Source organism: Corapipo altera, unplaced genomic scaffold (genome assembly GCF_003945725.1).
Source record: "Corapipo altera isolate COAL_440 unplaced genomic scaffold, ASM394572v1 2c, whole genome shotgun sequence".
NCBI lineage: Eukaryota > Metazoa > Chordata > Aves > Passeriformes > Pipridae > Corapipo > Corapipo altera.
Window position 1 is genome coordinate 4,053,034 of NW_020884923.1, and position 26,148 is coordinate 4,079,181.

The window sequence follows — 26,148 nt, forward strand, 5'->3', positions numbered from 1 at the left end:
AGGGGCAATACTGCTCTGCTAGCCCTGGCTGTCCCTTCCTCTCCCTCCCTGTGGCCAGACACCAGTGGATCTGTGACCCAACCCAACCACAACTCCACCTCACGGGTAGATGACATAGAGTTTATCTACAACTCAAATCCTGATGCTGACACAAGGTATAGGCTGCAAGGCATAACTGGGAGTGAAGAGAAAGGTTGTCAGCAGCTTGTTCTTTGACTTAAACAACCAAGCCATCTCAGCCACAGACTTAGATGTGTGCAAGTGGAGGAGCTTGTTCTGTAGCTGCACAACTGAGGGCAGGCTGCCTGGAACCAACTGGCTGACAGCCAGCCTTCTCACCTGCGCAGGACATTTCCTCATGCAGGAACAAGTTCCTGGAGCCTCAGCATGCAGCCTGTTCTCCAATCACATGCTAGGCCCCTGTTTATATGGTGCATATGAGTCACAACACCAGTATACCTTTGTTTTTCAGACTAGCTTAGCCTCGTACAGCTAGTTACTGGCTAAGATAAATGGACAAGTTTGTCAAATTCCATCCATACAGTAATTCTAAAAAAAGAAGGAGGGAGGATGGGAGAGGGAAAGAGAGGAAGAAAAAAAAACTTCAATTCTCAGGTTTTCCCATAAATCTGGTAGATCAATCTGAAGAAAAAGAAGAATTTGCTTCTCTTACAGCTCTGGAAATTGCAGCGAGACTTAAACAAATTCTTCTTAAACACCACAGGATACCAATCAGCATTTGACATGATCTTAGAACTACTTCTATGCTCCTCTGCTGTAGATTTGTTTTAGTTCTGACTGTGAAGACTTCTTCTTTCAAGTGCCTTATGTTCCACCTTCCCTCTTTAGGGTTCAGAAAATCACTGCTATGCAACCACATCTGAAGGCTTCCACATCAGGGCATGGCCATATATGATAATGAATGAGACTGTAATCCTTGCCTTGGAAAGTTAAAGTTTGGCTCAGCATTGTTTACATAGGTTGTAGTGTTCTAATTCAAGAGAGAGGTTGTGAAGTTTTGAGTGTGCCACTGAAGCTCGAAAGCACTAACTTTCCAGACACACACTCACACACAGGGAATTGAGGTGAAGTTGCAACTGAGAATGTAAAACAGCAACTTAAACCCCAGGATAACAAGCATAAAAAAAGTTCCAAGCCCAAGATACAGGTAATAGGAGTTAGATCTTCCAGAAACTATTACTGTGCTAATAAATTATGACATGCTAGAAAAACTAAAAAAGAAAATGGTAATAGACTTTAACAAGCAACTAACTGATTCTAAAAATACTGCATTAATTTAATCATTAATAGTATACATTAGCATGATTTCAGCAAATGTCTGGATTTGCTATTTTTAAAGTTACCTTTTTCTTTTTTCTATTCTGATATTTGCAATGGTTGTGGTGATGAACCATTATGAAAGGCTAACTCTAATCATCCAGGTTTATATTTTTGGGTTATTATATAAGAAAGATCAATGGCATAGAGATGAATGTGTTATCCAAAGCCGCCTTTTTTCTTCAGTGTATTGTGGGGTTCTGAGGGTTAATCATCAGGTCACCTGTCTGGATTCCTTGGGCAGTCCTAAGACTAGTTTATTCTTGGAGTCAGAGGCTGAAAGAGACTGGCCCAGGAGCAAGTGGTGTTGAAACACAAAGCTACACTGTTAGATTAAATATGTCATGGGATGTTGTCTCAAGTTTGATGTCAAAAGCAGTGGAATGTGGTATAAAGTAAGCAGATATAAGCCAAATCTCATTGAAAAAATCAAGAAATGTTAAAGGAATGTACAGGAATGTTCAAAACTAAAGTATATCAATTTGACTATCTTCTCTTTTCCTTGAATGACCCTGCTTTTTCTATGGAAAGTTTTCAGATGCACACCATCCTGAACCCTTTTCCTGCCTCCAGCCTTTCAGTTCTCATTTTCTGTAGGACAACTAGGACATAACCTCCCAGATAACTTCCTGTCATTTTATTGTACTGACACTTGTCCTTCTTTTCTGTTTGCTCAATCCCCTTTCCACTATTTGAGTTTGCATCTAATGTCACACTAAATCATGACTGTCCATCCTTCTGGGCAGCAGCTGTATCTCTGTTAGTGTGTGGCCACTTGTTGAGTTTTAACTGGTACAGAACTCACTCAAAGGCAGAATGGGTGATGTTTGAGTAAAATCAGATTAATGTTAGTTCATAGAGTCAGAGAAGTCTTCAAGGAAAGGTTTGCACATAAAGCAATTCACCTGGGTTTTGTCTCCACTTTTAACTAGCTTGCAACACACGTTACATTAAGGGTCAAGTTCTGTGATATCCATTTATTTATTTCTAAGCAAATACATTGAGAGGCATTTTCTTCCTGCAGATGAATGTCTTTGCTTTACCACTTCCTGTTTATTATCTGACATTTCATTTCTTTGTAAATCTGAAGTTTACAGTTCATGCTGTGAGTTCAGAACTGGTTATAATACTTGAACAACATAGTGAGGATAGCTGAAAGCCAAAATTCACTGACAGTAGATCCCCTTAGCAAATTACTGATACACTATGAAAGCCCATTTCAAAGTAGTTCTTTTTATATAAAAAAATTATTTTTTTTTTTACTTAGTTTTTCTTCTTTATTTACTAGGACAGCGCTAAGAATAAAGCCTTTATTTTTCAGGACAATCCTCTGTTTGCTATTAAAAAAATTGCTAAATTGGTTTGGAGAAGACAATAATGATAATATGGAAAGTACAATATGTTCCATTCATTATATGTTAACATATAAATCTTTTATTTTTAATGTATCTCAGAGGTTTTTGAAACATCAAGTACTTTGGAGGAGCACAGGTATGTACCTTTTAAAAAAAATCAGAGGCTCCTCAGAGCCTTTCATGGATGGTGTCAGAATTTAACCAGTTTTTGGTGTTGTACCTGTTGAGCACCACTATTCTGACAGTTGATTGAAAAAAGCTGAGTAAGGTCTTATTAGTTTGAAGATAGGAGAGTTCGTGAAGCTGAATAGCTACCTGAGCCAGAAAGAAATACTGCCAGGAAGTGAATGATTCTGTCAAAATGTTGTTGAAATATTTAGCCAAAATTCATGTCGCAGGTGTATTTATCATTTATTAAGTTAGCTATAGAAAAAAATAGAGAAAGGAGTGAAATATGGCAGTATGTTTTGTAGTTAAGGGGGAAAAAAAATCACAATTTCACAGCAAAATAAACAAAACAGATTCTAATAGGCAAATTAGATTATCAAAATTGGCTGTTATGGGCAGCTTATAAGTCTAGCAGATACATATTTTTGCACAATTTTTGCATAGACTTTTAAGGTAGGAGCTGAACTCTCAGTTTCAGAAAATATTTTAGAAATCTTATCATTTTCAGATTGTTGCATGTTCTAAATTATAACCCCTTATGTTATTCCCTTGGTAGTAGATTCAGTGATTAAAAAAAAAGCACTTGGTGCAACTTTTGCTGTGATGTCCCTACTTACATGTGTTTATTGAGGTATTATAAAGAATAGACATAGAAGGCCACTGCACAATGCAGCACACATTGGTTATTATTTCTGAATCCATGTAAATACAATGAGAAGAATTACAAATGTCTTCATTACTGTGCCATTCTTAATGCAGTTTCTTAGCGTGCTATGACGTTATACTTCCTTTAATAGAGATAATTTTCAAGTAGCAATTCATATAACAAGTTCTCAGCTGGTAGGGTCTCCGAGTCCTGGGATTTCTGGCAGGAAAACTGGTGAAATTACGTAGGGTGCCAAGCAATCCAGAGGAGATCCAAGAAAACATATAAGAAGGATACTGAGTTCTTGGAAACTTGCTTCTATTTACTTTTCCAGTTGTCTTTCTCTACTGTCAGGCTTTCTGTCATTTAATGTATAGAATGATATGACTAGCTTGTCTGTTCCAAATCAGACCATTTAATTATTTTTCTTTATGAAGTTCCCAGCCTATGGAAAACTGCAAACTAGGAAAAAATGTTTAGCCAATAGTTTGTGAATTTGAAAAAGGTGGCATTTGAATGAAAAGGGAATTTGTGATAAATCTAGGCAAGTGGTATGGAGCTTATTTTTTAGGTAATACAACATTTGGGTTTAACAAATTTCAGTATTTGCTTATACCAGGTATATGACATCTTCCAAGCTGTGGAGTTCTACCCCAACTTCTCTTTTTGTTTTGCACACAGTGTCAGGCAAATAGAAGGAGATCAAAGGCTGTTCAGCACACAGTATTGCTGTGAACAATGCCTCTTTTTATAAAAATTGCCTTTTGTTTGAGGTAGATAGAAACAAAGCCAGCTGCAAGTTAATTATAACCTGAAAGGTAATCATGCTGGATTGGGATCCTAGGGTGTTAAATGACTGTCACAAGGCTGGCAGTAGGTGTACTGGCGTTGTGTGGCAGAATTACTGCAAAAGGAGCCCCGGGGAATTCTCTTGACATTTCCTGGGAATTCATGGGGAGATACATTGCCATCATGCTGTATTCTCCTGCTACATGAAATACCAGCACCGTCAGCCCTCTGTTTCCTTGCAGAAAGAGGATGAGTCCAGAGTACTCTGGGAACCCAGAGCTGACAGATGGGCCAACAATGCTTTTTCATTGGGCTGGATGAAGAATTCAGGTCATGCTTTCTGTGTGCTCTAGGAGGTCCAGCAATTTCATAGTGACTCAGACTTTCTGAATCAGGAGTTTGGGTTTATGCTTTTACACTTAAGTGCATAGGATATGATCCACTTTTGGAAATAATGGCACAGGGCTTTACTTCCTCAGGAAACAGGAGCACAGCAGCAGGTCTACTGGTTTGTGTATGATATTTACATAAGTGGAGCTTCACATTTCTGTTTTCCTGAAACGACTCCCATGAATTTATAGGACTGACTTACATTAAACAGTTCATAATGACTAAAATAAAGAGTCAACTTGAATAAATAGGAATGAGATAAATGAATTAAATTGGAAAAGCAGCAGGAAATAATGTGCCTTGGGAAAATGACTAAAATGATCTATGGAGAGTGACATTGTTGAAGAGCTGTTGTAATTATGTAAAGTAGTCAGCAAATCCAGGGATCTGTCACATGTTTTATCAAACTGGTTAATTTGCTCTGTCATTTTTAACAACATGTTCTTCATCCTACACTGTCCATACAGGCTTGCAATAATGCATGTTTCTTTCATTTGGCAAAGATGTTTTCCTTTCCATTTAGACCAACCATTATAATCCACCTCCATTGTCAAAATAGCGTTGACAATTTAGAAGCAATTAAAAGCTTGTACAAGAAACATTCATCCTAAATTTTCTGAAAAGATGAGATTCCAGTTAAAGATTTCATTTTCTTTTTGATTAGCACTGCCTGTCTCAGCAAGGGTTTGTGAAATCGTTTCAGTATGATCAATACACAACTTTCAGCCAAATGTCAGACTGCAAGATATTTTAATGCTATTACTGTTTATCAGAAATCAGTATGCTGAGCATTGGTTTCTCTCAAGCTTTTTGATTTCTGGCATCCTTGACTTCCATTATTTATTTGTTTATTTGCTGTCAATTAAGTTTGTTATTAAGTTTACAGTAAATTAAAATCATAATGTCTTCTGTCTAGCAAAGATGGAATATATACTTAGAGTAGCAGCATGTAGAAAATACAGCATATAAATGTAAACACATTTCTGTATGTACAAATCAAGAAAGAATCCTTAATGAAAGAACTCTTCAAAACAAACCAGACTTTTGATCTTTAAAGAACTGGAAATCAGAATTACATGCTGAACTCCTTATTAAGAAGGTCTGTTATTAGTGTTCCAATATCAAAAGCTCTGCAAAAATAGGAAGCATCAAAACTGAGGTGACTTGTGCATGTTGATATATAGCCTTGATCCTTGACAACCTTACTGCAAGAGCACAACCTTACTGCAAGAGCAGCTTGAGGAAAGGTGAAAAGAACAAGTCCTTTGAACTGTTAAAGACTTTCTCACCTCTTCTGTGCTCATTCCCTTTTTTTCTCCCCTAGCCCCATCATCCAGTGTGCTCTCTCCACATTACTTCTTGTTCTGCTTTAATTTTTCAATTCGTTTTGAAAGACAACAAAAATTTCCTGTCAAGGTAATGTTTCAGGAGCTGGAGAGGAGCAGTCAGCTCAGACTGGTGGTGCTCCTGCAATCCACAATACAGTCTGCCAGGGTCACATTGTAGCACACTCACTTCCAAACTTCAGGATCATTTCATTTTCCTACATAGTGATCCATCTAAGCAGCGAGCAAAACACTCTCTTCTTTCATATTCTTCTCCTCTTTTGCCCTGCTAAGAAGGACAATTTGGAAAATAAGCATTACTTTTTACAGGAGCTTTGCAGCATTTGCATGTGAACCACATCATCTAAGCACTGAAGCAAAACTAGCACTGTGTGGATATAATATTTTAGAAACAAAATCTGGCTCCTATTTAGGTATTACAAAAGCAGCTGAACTCCACTCAAAATCAGTGTTTATTCTGAGTGTGCTCACCATGAAAACGTGACAATATACTTAAAACTGAGATCAATGCATCAGAGATACCAGATAAAAATTTACTTGTAGAGTCCCCAGACAGATCCTATAGTATCACAAATCTGGGTTTCATCCGCTATCATCAGATAGTGCAGTGCTGCCAGGGTGCTCATAAACTTCCCAACCTCTTTGGCAGGAGGCTCTGGGAAAGAGGAGGGCAAGAAAAGAAGCAAGGCAGCAGCAATGGAGGAGGGGTGCCTGCAGATTCTTCAACTGATCTCCTCCTCAGGCATTCAAAAGAAAATATTTACATGTCTGCTTGTGACAAACTAACCTACAAGTGTGAATTCTTAGACATCACATGGGAATCTGATAAATAAGGGTAAGGAGGGAGGAACCTCTGCAGCACAGTTAAATACTTCGGAGTCATCCATAGGGTGATTTTGGATGTCTTTGAAGCACAAAACCCATATTTGCACTAGAAAGTGAAAGTCTCTTGCTTCCAGGAGCAGTGTTAGTACTGAACGCTCCAGTGCCATTGCCAGAAGAGACGAGAGTTGTGTGTGTCATGCCAGGAAACATCTTTGGTAATTTAATGGCCATTAATAAATATTAGTACAACTTTTAAATATTTTTTGTAACTAGAAGCACTATTGCCTAGGGTTTGAAAAATGAGATTAGTATTCTCTGTGTTGTAGACTCTTTGTGTGTAGCTTTTGCATTTAATAAAAGGCAATTATATAAAAGTCTGGACTGTCATTCTCAGTTTTATACATGACCCTTACAGAAATAAGGAAAAAAACCACCAAATTTTCTGTTGTGTTTCCAAGGAGAATTCATAACTGAAAGGGAAAAATAATTATCCATGGAATAAGCCAGTGCAAACAATCATAGGACCTTTCTTTATTTGAACAACACTCCACAAAGTTTCTATACAAACCTCAATTACAGTTGCTATATTCAGTCTTGTTTGCTTTGCCAACACATAGAAATAGCTGTCACAGTTTATGAATGCTATACTCTGATAGAAGGTCTGTGTATCCATAAAAATATCCAACACATGCTACCTAGTTCTCTTTGCACAGAAAAGGAAAATATTAATGCCAATCAGTTCTTCTGTATCACCAGAGCTGGGAGTGGATAGGTTTAGAAATGAAAGGAAGTTTCACAATCCAAGTCCATATTCCTGATTGCTGTCTATAGCCAGGTTATTTAAGAGGATTCATGTACTTGTCATATATCACTCTGTGGTGATTGGATGACTTATTGAAATTTAAAAGGAAATGCTAAGTTTTTTCAAAATATATGTTAGGGAAAATGTTTACATAAGTATACGATAAAAAAAATCTTCACCTCCAAATGGAGCTTTAAAATTTTGCTTTCCCAGGACATTTGGTGTAACTGTGTGTGAGAGAAGGAGAAAGGAAGGAAAGAGTGTATGCAGAAAGCAGTAGGGGTAGTATGAGTGGCCTTCCTTCCAAATCGGTTAAATAAAAACTGCACAATCAAATACACAGGAGTTAGGAGTATGACTCCCAGTGTGGAAAGGAAGTTTTAGCATAATGTCTGGCAGGAGACTGCTTAGGAAGTGGTTAGAGGGGAGGAGCTGTAGGCAGCAATTGTACACTAATAAATTACTGATGAATATTTCTGATAATGAAACAAAATTAATTACTGGTTTGTCATGGCAACTGTAAAATGTAGTTTTTGCTTGATGATGCAAACAAGGCTTGACATTGATGAAAATTAATTTAAACTGGAGGGGACAATGTTTTGAATTATTCAAAATAAAACAGAGCTGGTTTAAGTTGCAGTATTTGTCATCATGGCCAGGCTTCGCGAACGAAGATTTGGGAAGGGCTCTGCCCACATTTGTTGCAGTATTTGTAAGTGAGATACAAACAGGTGTCTTATCAACATGACCATCAAGCCAGGTGATGCAAAGGTGGATTAGAGTCTTTTAGCTCCGTCTTCCAAAGTCCCATATATGGGAATATATCTGCAGCTATATGTATGCTCATATGTGATTATATACTCAGTTATGATTATTCATCTTGAGAGTTCAAGGGCTCATCATCTTAGAAGAACGATTATTCTTCAGCTCCCAGCGCTCATATTCTGAATGACCTCTAAGCAAAGCAGAAAATTAATGGCAGCTCCTTTTTCTTTTGAAAATAACATGTTTTCAGAGTCCTGTGGAAATATAATCCACTGGAAAATTTCTTTAATTTCCTCTAGTCTTTACTGCTTCTTAAGGGACAAATCAAGGAAAGGAAAGGTTAATGGGACTACATTACTCTAGTTCACATCAGCATAAGCTTGGAGTGACTCCTGACTTCCTAGTGAGGTTACTCTAAATGTACAGTGATACAACCGAGAAAATAAATCAACTCATAAGGTTGTATGTCCTAAAAATTATTTTAATATCCCAAAGCTTTTCTCCACGTTACCCTGAAATTTAAAATGCAATTCAGAGGAATAATTGTGAATGTTAAAATAGCTGATTCTAGGCTTTCCTTGAAGGGTATTTAATCTCAGTTCGGAAATAATTATTTTTCATTTAGTTTTGTATTGCTACTTTGTTTTAGAACCACAGTTTCAGTCCATGTTAGTTCAATTTCAGCAATCAGGCACTAAGAAATACTGCCTGTCAGACTTCAGTGACCACTTTGCAGGAAACTACTAGGAGGTTCTGTAAGTCTGATTCCTAAATTTCTCTGAGACCAAGCAGTCAGTTCCACTGATAGTAGTAAAGAACAGAAAATATTTAAACATTGTAGTGGGGTTTGCCCAATTAAAATTGGAACCACTGGGTTCATTGCATACTTTTTGGAGGTATATAGAAAATATTGTTTTTTCATATGAAAACAGCTTGGTGCTTTCTTTTAATGAAAAATGTGTGATGGGTAAGAGCTGGTTATTTTGATTGTGGCAGTTAAAGTTAGGTGATATATTAGAGGATCTGGTGTATTATAGGATCTATTTGTGTTTGCAAAGGAAAATTTAACATTTAATGATAATAAAAGAACTTCTGGATTATTTAGCACTTCTTGCTAAATGATGAAAAGTAATGACAGGACAGCTGTTAGAATTAAGTGCGAGCTTCCTATTTCTGATTTGGAGCAGGATCTAAATGTAGTGGCAGTTAATAATTATAATCATGGGAAATTAACCAGCACTTAAATATTTTAAAAGCTTGTTAGAGAATGTTTTTAATATTTTGTTGCTTCTATAGAGGCATAGGAGTCTCCTAGGGAGAAGAGAGAGGGAGGATGTGGGGGTCAATAGATGACATATTTGCTTCTCAGGAGGTTAAACTGCGTAATCGGTTTTAATCATAGCTCAGAAGACTTGTCTTTCTGCATCTGAAAACTGAACTCAGAAATGTGTAACTGTACCTTCTCTGCACTTCAGACAAAAGCAGAGATGACAGGTTTGACCACCTTCCGCATCTTGGAGAAGCACCGCCAGGATTCAGGAAGCTTTTTTTTTTGGCTAGAAGTGTTAGGTCAGTTGTATGTTGCAAGCAAAACTGTGCAGGAAGTTATTGCAGACACCAGTCACAGGGTGATCCGTCACTGCGGGGAGCTACTGGAGAAACACGGAAGGAAGAAATGGTCTCTCACTACAGCCTAGATTACTGTCAGAAAGTCTAATATAACCACACTATCAGTCACAACTGTTCCTGGTGTTTCTAATATCTTCATTGCACAATTTTGCCTATATTTTTTTGTAAACAAAGAAGATCCTACAGAAAAACTCAGACCAGTCAAATGAAGCTGTGACTTTCCAGGCATACCTGGATGGATATGAAGTTAAGAGAACACTATAAAACATTTCATGAAACAAAATTCAAAACTTGTGGACACATTCCTATAGTAATATAAATGAATTTAAAATTATAATTTATTTAAATTACTACAGAAATTTATGCTCCTAACAAAACTGAAAGATTGCTCTCATTTTTAGCTATCACAGTTCTGTTTCTTTCTTTTTGTTTTTAAATTTCCAATCATTTTTCATTACTGTAAGATAAAATATTTGAAAGCTTAGCAGTGTTTGGTTATTTTTGCTTCTTTTGTTTTATCTTTTACAAGATGATAATTAGATGTAGTTTGAATATCTTTGGAAAATATAATAATAGGAAACAGCACTTGTATCATTTATGTAGCAGCCCTAATACAGATGTTCTGCTCTTATCTGCACACTTTTCTCTTAGAAACTTAATATGCTTTGCAGACATACATAAGCTGCTTAAATAGTGTCTAAGATGAAGGTGCTTTATAGAAGTAAAATCTGTTCTTGTAAGAATCAATACTGTTTTGGTACTTTTTTGGTATTCTTTTAGATTAACTGCATTTTCATTACCACATACTTGGGTAGTGATTTAAAAGAAGTATTCATTTAGGATGAAATAAAGCTCTGTTGAGAAGACTAATACAGCCTTAGGAAGCAATTTAAGTCAAGGTCTTAATGGGACCTTATTGGGCCCTAACTCCTGCATAAACTCTATGCTACCTTTCTTCTGAGGCACTTTTCCACTTTGAAAACATACGATAGAGAACCTGTGTTTTTAAATCAATTTTGAAATTAAAGAGAGTTTAAAATTAAAATTGTATGTCTCTATTTCTATTTTTCTTTTGTGTTTAAAATTAAAGAAGAGGAGAAAGACCTGGAGTGTGGAAAATCACTGTTTATACAAAATTGCTCTAATGAATTTTTTGTAAGGACAATCATAGGTGTATCAAGTACAACATTTTTAATACCTGAGCTGTTGTTAAAATGTTCTTATTATTTTGGAATCAGCTTTAGTATCTTGGGACCTGCATTAAGACTTAAGGAATAGAATTTGGTTGCTATCCGTTTCCACTCTTCCCCAAAAAGGCGTTTTGGGTCTGCTGGAACTCTGTTGCTCCTTATTGCTTTAGGCTGTACAGCCTCTTAAAGCCCATGATAAGAAGCACTGTTCTGAAGGACCACCATAGGTGTTGGGTTTCCTTAAACTAAGACACTCACTTCCTCAACTCTGCTCTCCTCAGGTCATGAATTAATCTCTCACTTGCTGCCTGGGGTATTTTAGACATATCTACAAGTCTTCTTGGCCATGCTTTCTTCCCTGACTTCTCTTCAATATACAGATCTAGATTTAAAGGTGGATCAATGCAGAAGCATCTTCCCTCCTTATCTTCTCAAGTGCCCTCCACTTCATAATATACCTCTGCACATGTGGGATGCCGACCTCCACGCTGCCTGTGAGAGCAGTCCCTGGTAAGTTCCCTGTATGGTGCTTGGGATTTATGTTACCTCTTTGCAAAGCAGGGGAAAATTTAAGCTAGTCCATACCTTGTGGTCAAGTCTCAGCCCCATTGTACCATCACTATAGGCTAAAGTCCATAGGAAAAATCCTTGGGTCCCTGCTGAGGTGAAATTAGCTTGAAGGGAGAAAGGTAGAGAACTCTGCCCCAAAATCTTGGACAACACATCAAAATTTAACTGTTTCTGGCTCTCATCCCTAGCAACTTTCTCCTTATAACTTCATTTTGCTTACACAAATGAAAAGCCTTTAGCCCAGTTTTGAGTACAGAACTGAGTACATTGTATAGAACTGAGTACATCATGGATATTTACAGAACATATTTACTAACCAAACTAAACCAATTTCATTATGACTAGAAAAAATTTTCACTTAGTTTGCTTTCACTCACGAACCTCTCTCTTGGTGTTTCTTATATTTCTTTTCTTCCTGAAAAACCTGTCAAAGAATGATAAAATATATCTCTATTGATATTTTTGATTTTTCATTTAATTCTATCATGGAATCCGATAATTCCTCACTTCTTGTGCTTTTGACAACTTTTATATATAAGCTACCAGTGACACAAAAGTGGCAACTATGTTATGCTGTCCTGTATTCTGACATCGGAGACATATATATGTCTATATATGTATAAATGTGTATATATATATATGTGCCCTGAGGCAGTATGAATCAGTGCAGGATGTGTGAGACTGGCTGAAGATTTTGTAAATGGCCATAATTTCTGCAGTAGATTAATGTGACATCTCTTTTCTTTGAATATTTATTGCTGTTGTGTAGGTACAATGTAGGTCTGGGTGCAAGGCTGATTGCTCTTTATCAACCCCATTCGCAGACAGAATATTGCCACTTGCTCTGCACAGTGTGGTGAAATCTGTGCAGAGTCACATCCACTTGAAAGGTAATTGAGTATCTGTTGGATAAAGGGATTTGTCTTATTCTGAAGTGTTCTGGACTTCTAAAACACAGTATCCAGCCTCGGCTCACAAGAAGAGACTACAGGTAGGGAGAGCAGTTAGGCCTGAGGAAAAAGCAGACACCTTTCTTTAGGTGCTTTTAGCTGATGTTCAGGCCTTGCTTTCCCACACAATACATAGTTTGTTGGATGGAGAGGACTGCAGGACAAAATCGGAGACAATTGTTTGTGAATGTTCAAATGTATAAAAATCATTCAGTAGTTCACATGAGATGATAAGATGTGGTAAAATAGACCCTTCAGCTTAGGCTGTGAGTTGTTTCCTAATATATTTCATACCATGAGGGCCTCTTCTTGCTTTTCTAATACCTTGCTGAGAGGATTCACCCACTTAAAATCTTCAAATAACTGTTTCAGCAAAAAGTATCATTTTACAGTAAGTATTTTACCCTTTGTTGTCAGTAAAACTGGTTGTTATGTTCAGCAGAGTCACAAGAAAGAGAGTCAGCCCTGATGTGAAGGATCAATGGTTTCCAATTTTTCTTTCTGAAAGTCCAGTGAGGGTGTTGACCATACTTTGGGAAATGTTGCAGATCCAAATCAATACATATTGCACTTTAACTCACAAATAATCAGCAGCCACACTTAGATACAGGTCAGTCAATATTCACATCAAGTTCACATCACATTTTATCTCCTGGTAAATCTCTGAAAATAATAGTCATCTAGTGAGGGTGCTCATCATCTACTCCATTACAGGTTAAGCTACCATGCGACAATGTCAGTTGTGTCTTATAAGTAATAGACTTCCTTTTTTTCACTCTTGACATCTTTGAAAGAAATGGACATAACCCTGTAGACTAATCTCCATACAATTTAACACCCAACACTGTTGGTATTGAACAGACTGCATACCACTTTCTTTTTTTCACAAATAAATAGAAAATATTTTTAAATAGTTACTTCCAGAGAAAGTATTACAAATGTAACATCACTGGACATTTTTTATAACTATTTTACTGCAAATCATTATTCGTAGCAGGATCTTTTAGTTTTTATTTTTCTTCTGTTTGTGAATAGCTTGCTCTCATAATTGATCCCTGCAGGGATTTTGTATCTCAAACTTCCTTTTTAAAGGATATTTCCAATTAGTCTGGCAGTTTGTCTATATGCTGGGATAAAAGAAGCATGTCACTTTCAATAGACTGAATCAATTTTTACATTGTGAAGAAAATGTATTGAGGATGTCTAAGATCAAAGGTTTTAACCATATTGACAACCAAGATTGTTACAAATGAAAAAAATACCTTTTTTGCAGAGAAGAAGGTCTTTGTAAGAATTTGATCATAAAAGTAAAGCCCTCAGTAGGCAGCCTCCAAAGTAAAGATATGTTTGTAATTATGGTTTTAAATATACTGAGAAGAAATGCAGTGCAAAAACTAAGAATACATGTTTTTACTAGTGATATCAATTATTTCTCTGTGAAAAACCAGAAGTAAAAATACAATTATACACTGTGATGCCACGTTTTTAATGCTGGGGGAAAAGACACGTAGGAGTGAAGGGGTAACAGAAGGGGTAACAAAAGTCACCAGATGCTAAGAATTTTGTCTGTGGGTATAATAATAAAGGAAACGTCTTATTCATAGCATGGTTTAAATTTAGCTCTGTAGTGTTTGGAAACAAGGGTACCATGAACAAATAGAGATAATCCCTATAAGTAAACTGTTTTCTTTATTGAAATCAGTGAGAATGAACTTAGTAAAACTTTGTATTGACCTGCTGCAGTTAGTAATAGCTGTATTCAAATTTCATTTACAACACAAGGCTTTAATTCATAAAGTTGTCACTAATGCAGTAGTTTTATTAATGTGGTGCATTTTAGTAATTGTTTTCAGTATTACTTTGCTTTGGTTTTAGAGATAAGCTGTATGAAATAGTACTAATACACCTGGAGGTCAGTATGACTTTTTAGTTACTTTTATTAATTAGTCTTTACTTGACAGGAGCATTTCTTTCTTCACTGAAGTTGCAAAAAGTCTTTTAAATAACTGCTCTCAAAAAAAACCCCAAAACCCTTAAATTAAAATTAGTCTGTGGTCTCAATCTTTGTCTTGCCAGACCAATTGATTTATAATTCATGGTAAGAACATGGTCTTGTTGGATTGTTCCACCAGCTTGTTTCCAGATGTTGAATCACATCTCCGGTGTGGGTCCTACCCATGTAATCTGAATTTCCCATGTTCACAGGAGACATTACAAGTGAGCTGCATTGCCCAGGATTGCTGCTATTATGTGTGTGTTCCGCTAATGCACGAGGGCTGTTGTTTGACTGATCTGATGCAAAAGCAGAGCTTTCCCCCTTTTATAGTCTCCTGCCAACTGACCAGCTGATGTGTGGCCATGACAGCAGGAGCTCAATGAGACACCACCTGCAGTGTTGTGACACTTCCATTCACACTCTTTCACTTCACCCAAGTGAGATGAAAAGTATCTCTGTCTTACTGAGCTGACATCTTCACCTCTCACTCTTTCTTGGTTATCAAGCTGTGGCACAGGCAGGTTTTCAATAACTCCTCGCTTTCACCAGTCAAATAAAATTATATATATTTTCTGATTACGTTGCTGAGGTTTGCACAGCAATCTCAACTCCATTTGAGAGAAAAGAACAGACTCAGAATAAAAAAATTGAGGAAGTGTGGGATTAAGGATCATTAAGCACTGATCTTCATCAGTAGATATAGTCTAAAATAATAGTCCCTAAATGTCCCTACTCCTGGTACAGAAGTGCTTTAGCTCTCATTATCATCATTGTTGAGCTCTTATGTCAGTAGAGCTGTATGTCTCAGCCTGGCTGTCCTGTGGCACAGGCTGCATCTGTAGCTTTTGAAGGAACAGGATTTTTTTATGCTGGATGTAATCCATGAGCTGTAAGTGATCACTGGTGGGAACAGTTACTCAAATTACTGTTATTAGTACTTTGTGCATGAATGCAAGCAAACCATAATTGACTGGAAAAAAATAAAGGAAGAAAAGTATTTTTCATGGGACATGAAAACTCACAAGCTCCTACAAGCACAAAAGGACACAAAAATGTGATTAATGTGTCAAAAGATGATGTAAACTTTTATTGTAGATGAAACCTTCAGAAGATGAAAACTTTAAAACCTGTAATAACATTTTTATTGAGTTTTAGGTGTGAATGTAGTGAAGCAAGCCTTTTCCATTACAGTTGTTTCTGATACATATAACATTTGATCTGGCAAGGTAAATATGTTCTCAGAGTCTATAATAGCAGAGAACAAAAGTCTTACATTTCACTGGTACTGAATTCTTCCATTGCAAAACATTTGTGTGACAAATAAATCTTTCTCTCAGATTAAATTTTAAAACTATACATTTTTATAGATTTCAGAAAACTTTAGATAGCTAAAATTCATTGGACCCTCTAGACCATCTCTTTGCTTATGTGAGTTTCCTCCTTATAGTACTTCTCACTTCCCAGGTTAGTTTGTTTAGGTTGTTTGCCTGTTTAGCATTTTAAAAACTTTCTTCAGAACTTCAAATGTATTCTAAAGGCTGATAGTTTATGGTGCCAGGCGTCATGGTTTAACCTCCAGCTGAAACCAGAGCACCAGGAAATCATCTCTCACTCATCTATAACTGAATACCCTTCTTATAACACTAAATAAAATCCTCCCTTTCTTAGAGCTGCACTGTGGCTGTTAGCCTCTGGATTATTCTTGAGATACTTGTGCTTCATTACTGGGAATAATTTCTTTGAAGATGTAGGACAGCCTGTGAGAATAATGTTTCACTGATTCTGTTACAATTTCCAGAATTACTTGGTGCCTTTCAACATTTTAAGTATTTCTCCTGTACTTGCCATTTTCTTTAAATGATACGTTTCCTCACTCTCTTCCCATAACTCAAAGACTTCTCTTCCTCAAACTTTTCTATTTTTCTTCTTTAATCTCTAGTTAGTTTTTAAGTATCTTGTATATATTAAGTTGCCTTAACTATTACAGTACTATTACTTTCAGCCTTTCAGTCTTCTTAATATGAAAGACTATAGAAATGGCTGTGGGTCATGAAGAAAACTGAAATTAATTTGTAACTAAAGGATAAAATCTTACCTGTGTGAAAAAAAACAAAGCATGTAATTTTTTCTTTTGTTCACATACCAAAGAACAGAACCTCGAAAGAGCTTTCTCCCTTAGCTGCAACATATAATATTACTATGCTGAAGTAGTGTGAGGCATATAGGTCCCATCTAGGCTTAAAGTGTTAAGGATATGCACTACTGCAGAATCAATTTGAAACCTTAAGCCTGAAATCTATTCATGTTTGGGAAGTTTTCTGTTCACCTGTTAAACAGTTACTAAAAAAGGATTAATTCAAAATTAAAAGAAAGACCTTAAAATATGAAGATGTCTCTCCAAAACAGTTTATTTTTATAATTTTTCCAAAATTCAGGGTTAATATTATGAACTACCAATTTTATTTGGATAGTTAATATTTAAAATGAATATGACAGTAAAGTATAGCAATATTGTAAAAAAGATTTTTTTCTCGGATGTGTTTTTAATTATTTCACATTTTCCACTATTTATATATATATATATATATATATATATATATATATATATGTGTGTGTGTGTGTGTGTGGTCTGATTCTGTAATCTCAGATTTGTAAGTGATGTTCCGTTAGGGAAGTCAAAATCAATTGCACAGACAATGTTTTTCTCATTGGCAATTGCACTGATATTTGTATAGTAAATTTTTCTGATCAGCACCAGTGGATTTTCCAAAAGATGCTACTGGAAAGCAGTTTAGTGTTGCTCAGGGACTGTCCATTGTTCCTGCACAAATATATAAAAGTAAAGGAGGGAAGTTAATGCAGTATCCATTAGCAATGACCAAGTACCTGTTTTCTTTCCATAATTTTAGCCCTTGTACACAATTCACTTGTTGTCTGGCATTGAAGATTCTGATTCATTAACAAATGGGACAAAAGAACCTTAGTATTTCTGCTGAACGATTTTTTTGCTATGAAATTCAGTTCCAAGCGTCTGTCAGAGCTAGATTTGATGCATGTGTGATAGTACACAAGTGTGTGCATTTTATATATAAAATATGCAAAAATACTCATCTGGTATCAAGAGTTTTTTAATTCAAATACTTACCATCTGGGGTTGTATTCTCACTCACACTAGGAACTAAGATGCTAATAATTTTTTTTTTTCTGAAGAAGTACAATTTCCAAGTCATAGAAATATTTGCATTAAAACTTTCTGTAGGAGTATTTTCTTGGCAAAAATCAATATGAATTTTTCAGGTAGATTTTACTCAATAGACAGTGAGTTGATTTCATTTTCATCTGGACTTAATATGTCCTGGAAGTTTCTTGCCTCTGAATATTGAGACAGCTGTGCCTAGCCAGAAATTAAAAATGGAACTTGCAGAAGCAGTGCACGGCTTAATACACTGTTAAATAGATGCAAAGTGCTATAAGTCATTGCAGTCCACTTCTAAAGGTGAACCAGAATTAAATACCAGCATGTCAGAAGTTCCTGCTGGAAGAGAGAGTTCACATTTCACTTACCTGTGGTTTCTGGTTCCTTAATTGACATTGTTTGCTACAAGTAGAATTTGCAGGCAAAGATAAATCATATATGCTACTGCGATAGAAAGTATGTGTTGATAGAACTTTTTCCTAGAACTCTATAAAGTATTAGTAACCATTTTTACTCCCAAACAACCATTGCACATACCTGTAGATCATAATCTGACAATTATGGTTAGCAGAAACAAAACAGCCAAACTTGCTACATATGGTTGCTTCCATTTTGTGCCAAGAAATCCTATGTACAAATCCACATGGCTGGAAAAGACCTGAGAAGCATCTGTTGAAAAGTAACAAGCTGAGGAAAGCCAGTTGTTTCTCAATAGCTGATGTACCTCTTGTGCCAGGTAGCAAGTAAGGAATCTCAGTGCAGCCTGCCTCCTCAGGAGGAGAGAAAACTGTGTGCTACAGGAAAGCACTCACATTAAGAGAATTTATTATACACACAGAAAAAAAATTAATTCTGCAGTAGAAACTGACTGTTATATATAAATATATATATATATAGTCTCACAACATGGTTGTAGTTGGATGACTACATGTTGTAGATCTTTGGAGTCCTTGATTTGCCTTCCTAGTTATTTCCTATTTCTCCTGTGTCTTTTAATGAAACAGCTGTGAAAAAAACCAAGCTCTGGTGTATATAAATAGTACAAGAAAATTAGGTGGGCCATAAAAAAGTTGATAACCCTTTGTTCTAGTTTCATGAATATTCCATAATCACTAAGAATACATTCTAAGAGTGTGCACATAAGTACACATACTGTCACATGCATGTCTTCACTCATAAATGATATGCTCAGCTTTGATTAACCTGTCCCTGTTAATAAACTGCTGGTAGCAGGAGTTAAAGATATGGTCTGAGAGAAAAGAGGCAATCTTGCCAGCAGTCTCTGTAAATACACATATATGTCATATTGACATCAGTAGTAATAACTCCCATAATCAATATATCAAACTGCCCTCTCTTTGCTCCTGTTATGATGTACTTTTAACTTTCCCAAACCTATTCATTTAAGTAAGCTAGAGTGTATTTGTTTGTATAAATGCAGAGTATATTGATCCCTGGGAAGGATCAAACTAGTCATCTGTTTTGTAAATGTCCACTGCCAAACTGGAAAAGTGAAAGTTTGGCAAAGGAATGGGTTTTACTAAGGAATGATGTCTTCCTTCTTTCAAACAAGCTGGTTTAGATCTAATCAAGGGGTTTTTTTTAAATTATGGATTGATAATGTACCAAGGTTTGTTTCATTAAGTCCATGCGCTAAGGCAGTGATTGCAACGAAGGGCTGTAATGCTAAATCTACAGTTTCTTAAGAAGGTGGCACTTTTTAATGTGTAAGATCAGGCTTCAAAATAGATTGGTAGAGAGTAATATGTGTTCAAATTTTCAAACATGGTGACTACATTTATTCCCGTTAATTTAAACATAGCAACTAAACCTAAACTCAAAGAACTAATTAATGAAGAGGGTATGTGGGTGTTTAACCAACCAGTCAGTTGTAACTGACTCTCTGCTGTGACAAAGTTCCAGTGCCATTTTAACTGGACTCAAATCCTACCTGAGTATGACTGCCCAAATCCGATCCTTTCCTGTCAGATTTTTCCTGGTGATGGAAATGGGACCAGGCACTGCTGGAAGGAGTGTGGCTGTGGTTATCCACCTTATAACACTTCCTGCCTGCAGCAAGACTCATGTCACTTTGACACTAGCATCTGCAGAGCTGTGCTTAGAGGTCCATGGTGTGTTGCAGAACATACTGGAGTTACATCTTCATCCTTTAGGGAAAGATATACCTGTTTCCCTTCAAGACCCTATTTCTGCTACTCAGCAACCACAAGGGAACAGCTTTGGGCTTTCTGCCTGCCACCAACACAGCTGGCCAGACACCAGCACAGGGTTCTCTTGCCTGATTTCTGTGGAGTAACAGAAATGTGTCAGTCTAAGGAAAAGGTATCCTCCTGGATATAAAGCAGACTTCTAACACCATGAGCTATAGAGCTGGCAAGGTTGCCAGGTATGGATGAGCTGGGAATTCAAGGACCTAGGCAGTTGCCCTTGATAGGACATTTGTTCTGTCAAAAAAAACCACATAAAACTGCTGCAATATTTGCAGCACTAACTTACTTTAAAAGGTTAACCATCTAATGTCTTGCTTTATTGCAAAAAATGATTCATGACTTCTATAATGATGCTTGTTATAACTGGTGAATTCTATATTAAGATTTTCAAACCATATGAAAACTTTTTTTATGTTTTCTTGGAGAGAGTAGTTTGAAACATTTAGCTAAAAATGAAAGACAAATTAGCAATTCTTTGAGAGTTTAGGAACTTAAAAGTTAATGGCATAGACCCAGTGCTCTTGTAAATAATTAGATATAGTCTTGACAATTAAATAAATTGTGGTTTTGTTTCCTACTCAAATAGATCAACTAAGACACAAAACAAGACAAGATTTTAAAGTTTATATGAGTCTGTATTTTGAAGTTCACCTTTAGCCATCTTTGGTCTTCCGGACTTTTCATGTACACAAGCCCACAACTTAGAGTGAAAAGCTTTACTAGCACCATTAAAAATGATGTCATGAAGAACTTTGTTTGAAAGTTATAAAATCAGTGTAAGAACTAGAAGAAAAAAGGTTGACTGCTAAACTAAATGGTTGACCTGACTCTCAGAAGTGCTAGTGATGTCAGATGGGATGCTCTCTCCCTTCACAAAAGGCCATGTGACTCTCTTTGGAATTATTGGAAGTTTAGCTCAAAATTATCACCTTATTTTCTCTTTCCTTAAAAGCTGATGAATTCGTACTCCAAACCCCTGGGAACTATCTCCAAGTAGTTATCTGAGATTTGAAAACCAGTTTTAATTATAATGCAATTAAGAGTGATATGAGAGAGTATGAGATGTTGCTGTAGGATGATACTTGAATGCCATAAACCATATCTAAGCAGATACCTGTATAATTAGCATAACCTTATATCTGATTCTTCCACTGGACAGCATCCTCATGTTGTCTCTAATGATTTTCTCCTGTACATCAAGTCAGAGATTTCTTTCACATCTTTGAAGCATCGATGTTTTAATTCCTTTGTTGACAGTTCTTCTAATTCTTCAGAGGGATCAAAACTGAGTGTTATTGAATAAATTCTTCAGTTTGGGCATGTATAGCATTTAGAGGACCAAGAGAAACACACTCTCTCGTCTTGTAATTGAGTTTGTTCTTCTGAACCTCCTGTAGAGCCATTTGAGTCAGTACTGCAATAGTGCTTGATGGAAAAAATTCTTATGCTTGATACAGAGCCTTTTAAAAAAGAGACTCAGAAAAGCTCTACTTTGAACAATTTCTAATGAGGTTGTGCCTGCACCTCAGCAGAGTACAGGTAACTTCATATCTATTCATCTCTTACAAAGAGAGCTGACCAAAAAGCTTCAGGTACAGCAGTTTTCATTGCTAAATGCATTTTTCAGGAAATAGAAGATTTTCTCTGGAATCTAGCAATTCAATTGAAATTTTAGATGTAAAACGGTGTAAATGCATTATGTAGACTAATGATTAACGACTGATATTTTTAAAATGTAAATATTTAAAACACTTTACACACTTGACATTATCAAAGTAAAATATTTTGACACTGAAATATTTTTTTACATTTTCAATATGGAAACCTGCTTGGATTTCAAATAAATCAAAATAGAAAAAAAAACCCCTCTGAATTAAAACTATTGGCTTTTCATTCTAAGCAAAAAAAAAAAAAAAAAAAAGAGGAACATTTCTTTTGAGCAAAAATAACATTTTTCACATGCCCAATTTTATTCATAGCCTGTCCTAAGCTGCTCCAAACATTCTACCAAATGAGTATTTTTTTTTTTTACCACTTTTACACTGATAAGTCCATATACTTTTTTTTGCAGTTTCATGAAGAGTGCTGAAAAAACTCTGAAACTGGAAAGTTGTTTTTTTCAAACTATAGTTTTAGAAGTCCAGGTGCATTTTATCCTCCCTTTGCCTGAAGACATGCATTAATTATGGCCTCAGGATTCATAGAAACCAAATTTACTTTCACTGAGCTAAGAAAATTACAACTATCTTTAGATGTAGCCATTATTTTTTCCATTGTTCATAGGGCACTATTTTGAAGCTCTGCCATCAATCACAAAATTATATGTAAATTAGATTGTATATTTAAAAAGCTTCAGTAGAAATATGTAATACTGAAAGTCAAAGAGAAAACATTTTCCATGCTGAGATCTGAAAGCAGATGGACTTCCTGTAAGTTCGAGGCATTTATTTCATTGGAGACATTAATCACATTAGAGATATGAGACCAATACCTTTCAGATAAGCTACTGAAATTATGAGAGAGAGGTTTTTTGTGGAATTTGAGAAAGCAATCATTGATTTGATATGATTTATTGAATTCTCTGTTCAGTATATCTTGCCAACCATGCAATGGCTAAGGACATTAAGGGATCTCCACCAGGATTTGAGCAGTGGTTGTGTAAGAAGCAGCTGTATTTGATTCAGGAAATCTTCCGTTTGGTTTTTCAAGCAAACTGGCATCAAATCATCAGGACAGGATGTGTCACAGAGGAATGGCTCTTTAGCATGTACATGTTGGCTGGACATTCACAGAGTCCGGTGTTCAAAGGCCAAGGTGATACACAGGCAATATTTGTCGTCAAGGCTAGTAAATGGTGACAATATGGTCCTCACCAAAGAAATCTGTTGAATGAGATTAGTTTCAGTTGTGCTGCAGGCTAGGTTATGAGTGGTAAGTGTTATTATTTCACTGGGGTTTTTTTATGATTTGGTTGTGTGGAGTAAAGTGTTCCTTTAGTTGGAGAAATAATCAGTATGTTACACCTTGCTCTTGGGAGCTTTATATAATAAATGTTTTAAACACACTAGATGGATGTCAACCATAATGCATAGTTTCAGCAGAATTTATTTCTTTAGAATCTTAAAAGCACCTGCATAAAAACAGCATGTCAATCAATTAACTTTGTTTAGTTTTAAAATTGCCTAGCATTATGTTCAGGTTGCTTTATTTATCAGTTATGACTATATGTGTGATCTCTAAGGCAACATACTCTCTAAGGGCATAGTAGACTTAGGCACATTAAATCTATAGCAGATTTAACCAGATTTAAGAACATGCATATATGAAGAACTTACATAAATGCTTTTCTGAATGAAGACTGTATTTTAATTAAGATCACAAGTCTGAGGGTCACATTCATGGATTATCTAATCCACAATCCTGTTTCCATCAAACATTCTCTTCAGAAATGTATTATGCTTCCCCTTAAATTTTTAAAGCCTTTATGGTTTCATCACCACAACTGTGATATGGACAGTGATTCAATTTGGTTTGCTTTGATGTCTTTTGATTTGGTGATATTCTTGGCCAACCTACAGCAATATATACTATTGTGTGATAATTTGAATAACAATTCAGCATATCATTGGCAATTATAATTTTCTAAGACTGTTGCTGAAGGAAGACGTACCAAAATCTTAGAACGAGACCAACAAACATGGATATAAAAATATATATAAATATAAATATATATATGTAAATAATATAAAGATATAAAAATAATTGGGAATTTTACATGTATTCAAAAATGTGTGGGGAATAACTGCAATACACTGAAATTCAGTTTTTAACAATACATTAAGTATCTTTAGAGTGGCAGGTCTGGGTGAGAAACCAAAGTCAGCCTCTGATTTGGAGTTGTTGGATTTTTTATATGTATATATATTTATATAGGGTTTAGCTGTGTAATAGACCTTCATGGAAACTTCTGCTTGCAAATAACTTATACATTCTGTAAAAAATATTATGGATATTATAAGCTTGACAGACTGAGCAAGATCCCCTGAGAAGGTGTGAGTGGCAGAGAGGATACAACTACCTCAGCCCACAGGCTAATGCAGAGGGCATTCATAGGGTTGAGCTACAGTGCAGTGAAGAGCTAAATGTTTCCCAGTGGTCCAGCTGGGTTCCTGCACTCAGAACACCATCCATCTGATACCTGACTCCTACAAATAGTTCTGAATTAAACCATTTCTATTTGTCCAGTGGTGAATTGCTACTTAATTGGTTGTCCTCATCATTCTCTGATTGCAAAAAGGCTGGTGGATATATGCTGCCAGTTCTTTTAAGATAAAAGAGAAAAGTTGTTTGTTTTGTATATCCCACATTCACTCAGATTTTGGCTTGCCTAGAAGGTCAAATATCACCCAGTCATATAGAAAACAATAAGCTTGCAGAACATTGGTTTTCTTCTGGGTAGTTAAAATGTGGAAAATATAGCAAATAATTTTGGTGCATTATATGTTTTATGCAGTTTTGATGCAGTTTATTAATTAATTTTTCAAAATCCATTCTGTAAACTACCGTTCTAAACTTGTAGAGTAACAAATACTTCTATATAGGCAAGTGTATTTGGAAATTAGTGTTTACCATTGAGTGTATTTTGAGTGAAGGCATAAATGCTGTCCTTCATTTACTATGATCCAGAGTTAATATCATTTTTCCAGAAAACAAGCAATTGAAAAATACTACTTCATTGCTATTTTACACTTTATGAATTTATTTCCCTCTGTGAGTTATTAGAAAAAACCTTGAATAAGAACAGTAGGTTTTTATTCCTGTTTTGCATTAATGGAAATGAACTGAAAGAAAAATGAGGGATCAATACAAACTTTCAGAAAAGTCATATTAACACAGATATAAAGAACCTCTTATGTTTGTGTATATGTAGAAGAGGTTAGAGTGAAGTTCTTATGGCAAATAGAAGAATAAAATTATTAAAAAGAAATCAGGACTGTTTGTTATTTAAAAGGCTTCATGCAAATCTGTTAAGAGCATGTTAAGTGCATAGCAACCTGGAAGTAAACAACCTGAGTTGTCTAACAGAAGCCTCATAAGGACAGAAAAGTCACTCCAAGAAGCTTTTGAGCACTTGGGACAGTCTCCACCCAGAGCCAGTGGGAGTCTCCCATGCAACTCCCTTGCAGGTTAAATTTCAGCCTTTGTTGGTTAGCAGTAGGCAAATACAGAGAGAGAGAGATCTTGCTAAGTCACGCTATAAAAGTATGAATATATTAATCCAGTTGATGGCAAGCTTCTGCAATGCTGAATGATCTGAATTTCTCCACTAAGTTTGCTTGCACTGTCTGTATCCACTACTGAAGATGAGTAAAGGGAGCAGATTCAGGGTCTCGTTCTAATCAGGTACAATAGCATCACTCAAGACCTGTGAAAGTATCACTATTCCACTTGGATTTCTCAAATCAAATTTCATCTACACATGCAAACTAAGCTTTGATATTTGCCTGGCTTTAAAGAAAAGGTCAAATTAAATAGCTATTAGCTATTTCCTATTAGCTTTAAGGCGTTTTCTTCCAAAGGCATGAATATATCTTGTGGAATAATGCAGCTGGGACTTGGACATTTCAATTAGGTTAATGGATTTTATACCCATTTATAAAAATGAGGGATTAAAGTGATGTACAGAATGGCACACCAATGACTCCTTTTAGAACAGGGCCCAGTTTAGCCTAATGACTTCTCTAACCAGGTGACACTGCACACCCAAGGACTTTGTGCTTAAGTATATACAGGAGATGTTTGAATGGGTCTTTTCATTGGAAAGTGTTGACCTGTGCACTGGTTTTTACAAGATCAAGGAAACAAAAATGGTTGGGTTTGGGAATTTCTTCACATGTTAGAAGAAAAAAAAAGTATCTTGTTAATTTTTACAGAAAGAACAACCTCGTTGCCGTCCACATTT

The 26,148-nt window shown here is 36.0% G+C and overlaps 1 protein-coding gene across 8 annotated transcripts in view; it reads left to right on the forward strand.

Moving 5' to 3' along the window:
* The window catches only part of CHRM3 (cholinergic receptor muscarinic 3), a 280,416-nt gene that overhangs the window by 223,034 nt on the left and 31,234 nt on the right, over positions 1-26,148 (forward strand). For 4 of the 8 annotated variants that reach the window (XM_027657360.1, XM_027657362.1, XM_027657361.1 and 1 more), the window contains one exon: positions 6,682-6,825. The exons of 3 other annotated variants lie outside the window; for them this stretch is intronic. In XM_027657360.1, coding sequence (XP_027513161.1) covers positions 6,682-6,825 — 144 coding nt within the window. Of the gene's footprint in view, positions 1-6,681; positions 6,868-26,148 lie in introns of all 8 variants that reach the window. One more of the 8 variants, XM_027657367.1, reaches the window with a different exon arrangement.